Source organism: Ambystoma mexicanum, chromosome 2q (assembly GCF_040938575.1).
Source record: "Ambystoma mexicanum isolate Mex_15411 chromosome 2q, UKY_AmexF1_1, whole genome shotgun sequence".
NCBI classification, from domain to species: domain Eukaryota; kingdom Metazoa; phylum Chordata; class Amphibia; order Caudata; family Ambystomatidae; genus Ambystoma; species Ambystoma mexicanum.
This window is the reverse complement of record NC_090924.1, coordinates 919,818,307-919,829,201: the sequence shown is the minus strand read 5'-3', so window position 1 is coordinate 919,829,201 and position 10,895 is coordinate 919,818,307. Positions and strand designations below refer to the sequence as shown.

Here is a 10,895-nt window from a genome sequence, read left to right as displayed (position 1 = left end):
TTGGGACACCTAGTGGTAAAGGAGGTTACAAAATGAAAATCTTTCAATAATAAGTTTTGAAACAACCCAAACCTACATGAGAGATACTGTAGTTAAAAAAATAAAAAGCATGCAGGGCAACCTGCAATTGTCTGACGCACTAAAATTAAAAAAGAAAGTCTCCTCTCAAAGGAGCAAAATATTTCAAAAGGACGGAACCCAAAAAGAGTGGATGCAAGGAGCAATTTTTTCACCTAACCTCATGGGTGGAAACAGAGGAACTGGCAGTTGGATCGCTAGGGTCAGTTATATAGGGAAACGTGGGTACCAAGGCGAGTAATGCAGACTTCAAATTTGTTAGCTAGCTTAGTTTCTTGCAGGGGCATACTCAAAATAAACTGGGGAGGTGGGGTGTCAGTGGATGAAAGAGTAAGTTTTATGTACTTTTTCAAATGATCCTTGGAGTGTTCCTTTTATGGAAACTGTACTTCGGAATCGGAGAACATGCTTTACTACTTGTACTTTACCAATGGTTCTCAACTGCGACACATCTCATGAGAAATCTTTCAGATTTCACATTTTCTGTTTTTTATACACATATATGAATGAGTACAGTGCATAACACCATTTTCTTCGGTGGTCTAAACCAGTTTAACTGCTCAGAATGGTGCACGATACTGTTCCTCTTACTACGTGTATACATTTATTTTGAGTGTGGTTATATCAAGGGGGTATTTTATGTATCAGTTGCAGTCTTACTACAACAGAAAAAAATGCATATGCCGATAGACTCTTAAACGAAGCTGATAGGCAAAACTGATCGGCAATACACGGAAAAGTATGCTACTACACATTATCACTGTACAAAAAATACAATTTATTTGCTTTGCGCATATATTAAACCTATGTAACGTCAAAGGCACATTTTTTTCCAACTGTATCCTACTAAAGATTTGTTACAGCAAACTAATATATTGACAACAAGTGACAAAAATGCAGATAGGAAGGGTGTGGGTTTTAAAAAGATGTAGATCACATCACCAATCCCGCCTCACTCACCTCACACCCACAACACATGAGCAGATATATGTAATGTATATGTTTCCTTGATAAGTGTTGCTGGTCTCACATTATTTTTAGGTATAGCCAGTTCCTAAACAGTTTGTAACATGTGCCCAGAAAACACTTTTTCCAACTTAATAGCAATTTTAGTAAGATCACACAAGTTGGTAAGTGGGAAAACCAAGATTACAATTTCATAATACTTGTTCAATACAGACAACAAACTTACAAAACCACATCTCCACTCGGCTATCAGTAGTATACATTGTTTTCAAAATAGTAGCATTTAGCAAGAGAGCCCAAGTATACAGCTAAGGGAAATGTGCCCATTTAACAAAATATTGCCAACCAATACAAGGAGTTTGCTGGAAAAATAGCAACATGGCGTTGGTTTGACATATTCACATTGGAGACCATGAAGGTCAGAATTTACACAAAAATCACACAACAGAAAATCATCCTGATTATTGAATGATATATTTAGCAGCTATGCTTTTTCATAAAAGAGGGAACACAAACTGAAGACCAGTAGACATGAAACCCCAAGTTATTACATGGTTGTTTGCGCACCCAAACGACGTGACATTTTCAGGCCTTCCTGCTTTACAGTGGGGCCAGATTTGATGCTCGATGGACGAATATGGCACCTCGTCACATTATCCCTTCCCTATGCTGGCTTTTGCTGTGAAAACCGACATTACTAGGTCCCTGTCCTGAAACGGAGTAGCTTTTGTGTGGGTCTGAGCCAAGCTCATTAAAGTCCGCTGCACTAAAAGCCAATTGGTAAAGGATGCTTTTATTGAAGAATAATTGGATTTAAAATTGTGCACGATTGGTTTATGTGCCTAATGCACATAAACCTTTTAGCTTATATGGAGTGAAGTGCAAGATTTCACAGAAATGGGTCCCAATTTACTCTCTCTGACAAAGGCAGCATATGTTGATTACGGTGACTAGGGCCATCTATAAATATGTTATTTTAACTTTTTCCATCAAATGGCAGGGTCACCACCGACTGTTAAGAGTGTTTTTTTCCAGGTCCACAAACCTTAAATCCTGCTTTCAGAAAAGCATAGTAATTAAATACTTTCTGGATCTTTAAATATTTTCTGTTTCTGGTAAAACAATTTCTGGTTACACTTAAGGAGGATATTTGGAGGTCACACCCATTACATTTCATCTTTTGTGTTTTTCCTATAAGGGTAGTATCACAAATCAAAATACATGTTTAAATAATTCCCTTCATCCCCAGACCCTCTACCCAACGTCAAACCGACCTCGCTGTCCGAGCCTCAGGAAGGAGAAACATACCTTTGAAAGCAATTTGTGACCGCCACCATAGGTGTCGTACTGCAGCACTCTTTCTTAGCGGACCTGTAGAAGAACAACGCTAGAGGAACGCTGCATGAATTTGTCGCCCAGCCTGGGTGACAGAGCGACATCAGTGATGGCTCCCAATGGGGAGGGAGAGGGGGGTCGGAGAAGAGGGACACTGCAAAAAGGTGGAAGTCGGTCAGCCCCGCAGTGCCCGTAGAAGGAAGGCCTGTGGCACAGATCCTTAATGGCAGCACACAGATAGCTGCAGGTGTACTTCGCAGCCATGTTTCCCTGCAGGAGCTGTGAGCGTGTTCTATAAACAACAAATATTAATGCCTGAGCCTGGTCTTTTAAGAATACGGAATGCAAGCCTGAAATATACACAGTAAGGGAAGAAAGTGGTCAATGACACACAACAACAACATATGATATTCTACCCTGTGCTTACATTCAGGAAACAAAAGTAATGTTCCATGTCCACTTTAGGGTGTTGGGACGTCCTTGTTGTAAAGTATTTTGGCTGAAAGCCTGTAGTGCAAAATGTGCCAAGATGGAATCCTAAGCCATTTTAGAGGGTACTGAAATGGGCAAAACGAACCAGCGAGGAACTAAATCATTTTGCAAGGCAGTTTCTTGCAAACAGTTCACCACTCTGGACTGCTTTGTCTCCTCATGACTGATTTACTGGGGCGGGGAGGCTAAAATTATTCTTCAGCTCCTCGTGACCTTTGTCTGCGCTGCATCCATGGGAAATGCTGTCATCGCCATGCCCAGGCCCGGAGGATGAACTGCAGAACAGAAGGAAAAAAAAAGGAAATTGCTTTTCACAACACACTCAAGGCCGGAGTAGCAGAGGAGAACTTTAATTATCTTTAGTCACAAAGACAGGAAATTTGGACTTTTAATTAGCCATTGGGAGCGAAGTTGGATATTTTTTAGCTCGATAATTTAAACGCAAATAATTCAAGTCTGACTAAATGAAATTCACATAATCAGAAAGCAGATAATTGAATTTCCCCAGCATTCATTAATTCGGCGAGGAGGTGTGTGAAGAATGCTATGATGAGCTGTCACAGCTCAATAAAAGCCGAGTCAATTCATTTTTTTCATTAGCCCAACACATCGAAGCAACGTGGTAGCATGTACCTCTCTGAATCATAATCAGAATGATGCTGGACTTGGGCTTTTTCGCTTTCTTCGGGAAACCGGCGATTTGAGGATGCAAACTTGCGAATGGCGTCGGTAACGGAATACTTGGTCTGTCCCGACACACAGGCCTCGATATCGTCAGTGCTCAGCTGGCTTTGCAGGAAGAGGTGGAGCCTGCTGTCTGAGAGCAGGAAGGGGCTCTGGAGCACCCTAAATGGGAAACGAAGAAATGAAAGGTTTACAGGGGCAAGGTACTCAGTCTACAATGTAGCCAAAGATGCAATCACACCCCATATCAACTTTGGAGAACATGTTCAGTTTCATTTTAGTATACAAATATGTAAAATGCACAAACACATTTTTGGGCTTCATACAGACACAACACTATACGTTATATAATGCTAGCTATCATTAAATGTGCCCGTTTCATGCATTGTGAGTGATGCATCTGGAATCGTCGACTGTAGAGGGAATTTCAAGTGCCATACGGATATGCTTGTTGAAGTAGGGATGCAGGCAGGGTCACAATATGCCACATTCCGGAAAAAGGCAGGAAGACCACTAGGGTGGTGATGGGTGCAGTATAAATATTGGATAACATAGCATACACGTAAGTGAAACATTGTACAAGCATCCCACAGTGCCACTCCTACTTCAAGTGCACCTCAGTGTCCAAAAAATTCATTTCAGTACGAGATTAAGGGCCTTTGGGTTTTGACATTATAAAACGCTTCTGTGAATTAGGCCCCAAGAGTCAAGGAAAATAGTTCGACTGGTGTATTTTCCTACTGAATAAACACGTCAGTATAATAAATTGATTAGTGAGTAAAAAAAGCAAACTGTGCATATACTGCCATACATGAATGGCCTTTGTGTGATGTCGGAACAGGTTATGGCACTTGAGCTCACCTGCTGCCAATTTGGGCACTTCAATGACAAGTGCAAAGTATTATGACATACCGAAATCCTCCATACAGGTAATATTTTGGGGGTCCTATACATATAGTATTTTGGGGACCCACATACAATCAAGGTTTTAGTTTCTATGAAATTTGCAGGGGGGGAACAGTGAAGCCTTTATTATAAGATGACGTGGGCTAATATATCCACTGTAATCAGTGCAGTTTCTAGGCTACATAGCAAACACGGCAAAACCCTACACTGTACCCCACCACGCCCTCCTCCAGTACCACAAGTCATTCACTTCAATCGCTCCCTAACATCATTAAAACATAGCAATTCAAATATTCATTGATTTTGTGCTTAAAAGTAATACATAGGACAATATTACAAACAGGAATTCGTGTTCATTAACTTCTGTTTATGGTAATTGTCTAAATGAAGAGCACTCATGGTTTTTGCTGCTGCAAAATTGTCTATTACTGCTTCATAGACTATTTCTCTAATTCTTGTGCTTACAATGTAGTCACAAAAGCCAAGAATCTCCCTCAGCAAATATGTTTCAGTGTCAATTGTCTGAAGCTCTCCTCGACATTAGCAAACGTGCAATATAGATTTTGATACAGACTACATTCCAGAATTCAGTTCCAGATCGTGCAGAGCCACACTGGGGCATTGTGGTCGTGGCCCTTGTGAAATCTTTAATTATCTACAGACATTCCTGTTTTATTGCTTTGTGCGCCTGCACTGGGTAGAACTCCTGTGGCCTGTTTATCTAAACCTTGCCCAAAATTAATGTAGCACCAGTTTTACCGATTCGATATCACAGAATGGAGCAAACAGGCTTATTAATTATTGAAAATGTTTACATTTGGGCAAAAAATATAGTACACCTATTTTTGTACGATGCTTGCTGTGAAACATAAAAAGAACTGTAGTGAACCAATTTCTATTTATTTTACAGAGCAAACAAAATACAAACACAGCCCAATTGAACCGGGACTATGACAAAAACCTGTTTGTTGGTATATTTGGTATACGCAAAACCAAACCCAAAGGGTAGCTGGGCGCAGACAATACAAGGATACTTGAGAACTTGGTTGTAGGAAAATACAGTCATACAGTTCAAATTAGCAACAAGGTGCATGTACAAGCAAGTGCGAAAATACAGTTAAAGCTAGTTGACCAGAAACCAATTAGTCTAGTTACAAACATCAAGGGTCTCTAGAGCAAGTGGCAGTAACTTGGGTAATACGGAATGGAGCAAAATCCCTGCTGAGTGTATTTTCCCAATGCTTTGCCTGGGTGCGAATGTTAGGTAATCTGGCCCTGGTACCTATTAGCATGCCACCCTAATAAATCACAAAACCAAACCCCAGTGCACAATCCGTTTGTCTTTGCAGCCTTGACTTCCAAGGTTATCCAACTCCATGCCTAGAGGGCAGGAACCCTGACGGATTTTCAGGAGATCCCTCATTAATATTCATGAGGAGATATTTGCATACATTTAGAAACATGGTAAAACTCCTGCTACGAGCTCCTCGGAAGCGGGAGGGGGACATCTTTCTTGCGGGTACTCCGGTAAGTGTGCCCCTATCTCCGCCTTCCCCAACACCCTGGCGCAGCTCCATCACGGTAATGTCTGCCATGGAAAGGGAGAAGGGACTACGTGTAGATCCCTTCTCCCTGATCCATGGCAGTCATCTTGTTTTTGCAGTTTTTTTTTTAAAGTTGTGAAGCGACAAACACTAGAGCACCAGCTGCTGTTTCGAGTGAGAATCTAGTATAAAGCACTAGTCCTAGCTCATAAAGCAGTCTTTGGCTCCAACACTCTTTTTATAACTGAAAAGCTCCAATGGTACATTCCCTCTCCTTCAACTATCAACTGACAAACTCTCGGCTGAACGCCCATCACGTGTAGGTGATAGGAGGTTTTAATACGAGTTAACAAAATCTTGACTTCCACTCCCTCTCCCGCTAACAGACATCTAAACACCATTACATTTCTGTAAACCAAATAAGACATGGCTTTTTCCCCTCTGAATTTGTGCAGATGGACATTTCATTTTTTGAACACAAAGGATTCCAAGCTGCCTTCGGGTGAATGTTTGTGCTTTATACATTTGCATAAATAGAAATGCAAAACAGCAGGGTATGAGAATTGAGAGAGGGGTCAAAGTTGGAAGAGCGACCCATTTTGTTGAACTGAATCGTTCACATGCAAGTCAGTTTGTTACTATTAGAAATGTAAACACACATTATATATATATATATATATATATATATATATATATATATATATATATATATATATATATATACACACACAAATGATTATCTGCAAGTAAGGCCTTCGTGGGACGTTCAGGTTTTTCTATGCAGTCTCCCTTGCCCAACATGTACTTTACACTGCTGGGGTAGATTATGAAGAACGCATCATCACACTTCTGGCACTAGAGATTTAGGCCGTGTGGTTTCTACTGTCCTGTGTTGGCATTGTCTGTCCGGTCAGGTCCTTAAGAGGTTTCTTTTTGAATGGAAATAAAGTTCAGTTCAACTGTAGCCACACAGAGGTCAATTGTCGAATCAATAAAATGACTAAACATGTGTCAGAATTTATTTGAACAATTAAAAATCGACCATTACCAGACAGTCCAGTATACTTACCCACACTGGCTACTGTTGAGATTTTCACTTCTGCCATTGACATGACTTCCTGTCACCTATAAAGATGTACACGACCCAGACTCAAACTTAAATAAGAATCTGTCCCCCAAATCAGCATTCACTGCTGTCGGTTTTAGCTAGTAAGTCGCAGATAGTTGGATGGTTGGTTATATTCCAATGGGTTACCCTCAATATTTAGAAGGTACTCCAGCTTGATATCAGAAAGGCCCAGAAACGACTCACTTACTGGCTTACCACTGTGATGAAGACCCAAGCTGAGTGACCACAGCAGGGGACAGTCAAAGAGACTGGGGCATGATAATGGCCCCCAAGGACCTACCATAGGGTTAGGAACTTCCCAAACCCATCATACATCTAATGTCTCTAATCCCCAGATGCAATAGTTTACAGCTTTCAATAGCAAGACACAAAGTCTGACAAATATCAATACTCAGCAGTACACACAATACAAACTTCCCCACTGTTACTGTTTTCAAGAGGTCTGGCGGGGAGCACTGTCATTTTTGCGAAATTTAGGGAGATGTACTGTGAGACCTGTACTCCATTTCAGAATAAGGGGGTGTTGGTTCGAGAACCACAAGCACCATTTCCCAGTACAGCCAGTGTACCCTTTAGCCAGGAAATAAATGTATCCACAGAAGGACTGCCAGCACACTAATTTGCCGGTGCTATGAACCATTGGCAAGTTTTTTTTGCTGACCTATACTTTGCCAATTTTTTTGTCAAAAATGTTTTCGCTTTTTTTGAACTGCAAAATGCAGGGAGGAGAATCCCAACCCAACCACTGCGCTTCCACGCTTACAATGCCCACCACCCTCTCGCATTTACACCTAACCATCTGCATTTTGCAGCAATAAAGTGGGGGCAGGGAGAAGAAAAGTAGGTTTTAAAAAAAAATTGTGAAACTGTAAGTTGGCAAACGTGGGATATGACATGCATTACTTACCGTAAAAGCATTTCTGATGGTTGTATCTGCTAAGATTCACATGCTGTGCATAGTCCGACATCTAGTGGTAACCGCAGAGTATTGCATCTTGTCTTTCGAGAATCGAAAGGGGACATCGACATGGGCGTACCTGTAACTCTATCCCTACGTGACGTGTAGTGTACCCAAGACCCCTCACGCGTCGAGGTCCCTCCGATTGTATTTCTTCTGCCAAGAGGGAGCCTTATGACTATCGTGAGTGAGTACAGAAAAAAAATGCATGTCTTCTGATGTTTGTCAATCTGCTTAGAATGACATGCTATGCATAGACTAGCGAGCAGTACCCGGAGTTGGAGGTGGGTTGTGAGAAGGAACAGTAGTGAAAAGATGTCTTAGTACTACCTGTCCCACCTGAGAATCAGACCTAGAATGAGTGTCTAGGCAACAGTGTTTTGTAAAGGTGTGTACAGAACTCCAGGTTGCCGCTTTGCAAATAGACTCAAGGGGAACATTTGCAATGAATGCTATGGATGCCCAAGTGCCTCGAGTGGAATGTGCTCTAGGCTTGAAGGGCATTTCTCGCTTATCACGATTGTAGCAGAATGTAATGCAATTGACAATCCATCTAGGAATAGACTGCGTCTCCTTCTCTTCCTGTGGCCACTGAAACGAAAAACTGATTAGTTTTCCTTAGTGGACGAGTTCTTTCCATATAGAACATGACAGCTCTGCGTACATCCAGTGTGTGCAGGGTTCTTTCCCCAAGGCTTGAAGGATTTTGAAAGAACGTTGGTAGCTTTATTGACTGGTTCACATGGAACTTGGAAATTAATTTCGGCGCAAATCTAGGGTGAGTGCGCAAAACCACCTTGTTTTTATGAACTGTTACACAAGGATCTAGAATAGAGAGTGCCTGCAGTTGACTTACTCTTCTAATGGAGGTGATTGCAATTAAAAAAGGAGTCTTGAGGGTGAGGTTCTTAAGACTTGCTTTGTGCATTGGCTCGAAAGGAACTCCCATAAGCCTAGTTAACATTACATTTACGTCCCATCCGGGAGCCAGGTTACAAATGGGAGGGTGAATTCTTTTTATTCCTTCCATGAAGGCCTTAATCACTGGAATCTTCCACCATGACACCTTCTGTTGTGATGTTATATATGCTGAAAGTGCCGCTAAGTGCACCTTTATTGAGTTGAAGACTGGGCCTGAATCAAGTAAGTGAGTTAGGTATTAGACAATGTGAGTGGGAGAGCAGTCGATTGGGTTGATGCTCTGAGTTACACCAGATGACAAATCCTTTCCATTTACTAGAATAACAATATCTAATGTTAGGTTTCCTAGCCTCCCTGAGGATGTCCATACATCTTTGAGGGAGGTGCAGGTGTCCGAATTCTATGACCTCAGGAGCCAGGCCGCTAACTTCAGTGTCTGCGGGTAAGGCAGTTTGACTGGAGGAGATAGGGACATCAGATGAGCAAACCAGGGTTGGCGGGCCCACATGGGGGCCACCAATATCATAGTGACTGGTTCCTGGTGCATCTTGTGCACAATCTTGTTGAGAAGGTAAGTCAGGGGGAAAAGCGTAAACAAATTTCCCTGACCATGTTATCCAGAGTTCGTTCCCCTTGGATTGGTTCTGGGGGTATCTGGAGGCGTAATCTTGGCATTGGCTGTTTTCCAGGGTTGCAAACAGATCAATCTCTGGAAAACCCCATTGTGAGAAAACGTTGGAGATGATGTCTCCGTGTAATCGCCATTCGTACTCCCTGGGCAACAGAAAGTCTCTGCTGAGTACGTTTGCCAGAAGATTGAGTTCCCCTGGAACATGTTGTGATAACAGGAACATGTTGCGTTTGAGAGTCCACTTCCAAATGTTCTGACACAGTTTGGACAGCCCTGGAAAATGAGTGCCTCCCTGTTTATTCAGATAATATATGGCCGTGGTGCTGTCTGTAAGGATAAGGATAGTCTTTCCCTGTAGTTGTGTTTCAAACGCTTTCAGTGCTTTGAACACTGCCAGCAATTCCAGCAGGTTTATGTGGTTGGACGCTATGTCTGGCGACCATACTCTGCTTGCTGTCCTCTGGAGCAGGTGGGCTCCCCACCCTCTAAGGGAGGTATCCGTAGTTAGAGTGGCTTCCACTGTGGGGGTGGTGAATGATTTCCCTTTCAAGAGGTTTTCCCTCAACCACCACCGCAGCGAGAGAACTAGGGCCGGCGAGACTACTACTAAATCGTCCCACTGTCCGTTGGCCTGACACCACTGGTTGCTTAGCCACTCCTGCATTGGACGCATGCATAGGCGCGCGTGAGGAATGACGCCATCATTCCTAGCAGTCGCATAGCCTTGCGTACTGTTACCTGTCGACTAGCTACATAGTGAGGGATCTGAAACATATTTTGAACATTCTCGTTGGAGGGGAATACGAGGCCGTCCTTTGTTCGAATTAGAGCCCCTAGGAATTGTTTGACTTGACTGGGGTCTAAGTTGGACTTTTTCTCGTTGATCGAGAAACCTAGGCTGAATAAAAGATCTATGGTCTTTTGGGTATTTGATAGACATGTTGTGTAGGTGTCCCCTGTTATGAGCCAGTCGTCGAGGTAAGGATAAACTGGGATGGTTTGCCTGCGCAGGTATGCTACTGCTAGTACTTTTGTAAATACCCTTGGTGCAGATGCTATGCCAAAGGGTAGTACTTTAAACTGGTAATGTTTGTCTTGTAATAAACCTGAGGTACTTTCTGTGCATTGGCAATATCGAAATATGAAAGTATGCATCTTTCATATCTAGAGTTGTCATGTAATCCCCCTGTGTGAGCAGGGGAATTACTTCCTGCAGGGTGACCATGCGAAACTTTTGTGGTTTTACAAACT

The 10,895-nt window shown here is 42.3% G+C and overlaps 1 protein-coding gene across 1 annotated transcript in view; it reads right to left on the bottom strand.

Annotated features, from left to right (window-relative positions):
• Positions 1 to 832: 832 nt before the first annotated feature.
• SNX10 (sorting nexin 10) overlaps positions 833 to 10,895 on the bottom strand; it is a 78,514-nt gene continuing 68,451 nt past the window's right edge. The window contains exons 4-5 of the mRNA XM_069648219.1: positions 3,505 to 3,717; positions 833 to 3,146 (exon numbers count right to left, since the gene is read on the bottom strand). Of these exons, the coding sequence (XP_069504320.1) occupies positions 3,029 to 3,146; positions 3,505 to 3,717 (331 nt within the window). The 3' untranslated portion in view covers positions 833 to 3,028. The remainder of the gene's footprint in view (positions 3,147 to 3,504; positions 3,718 to 10,895) is intronic.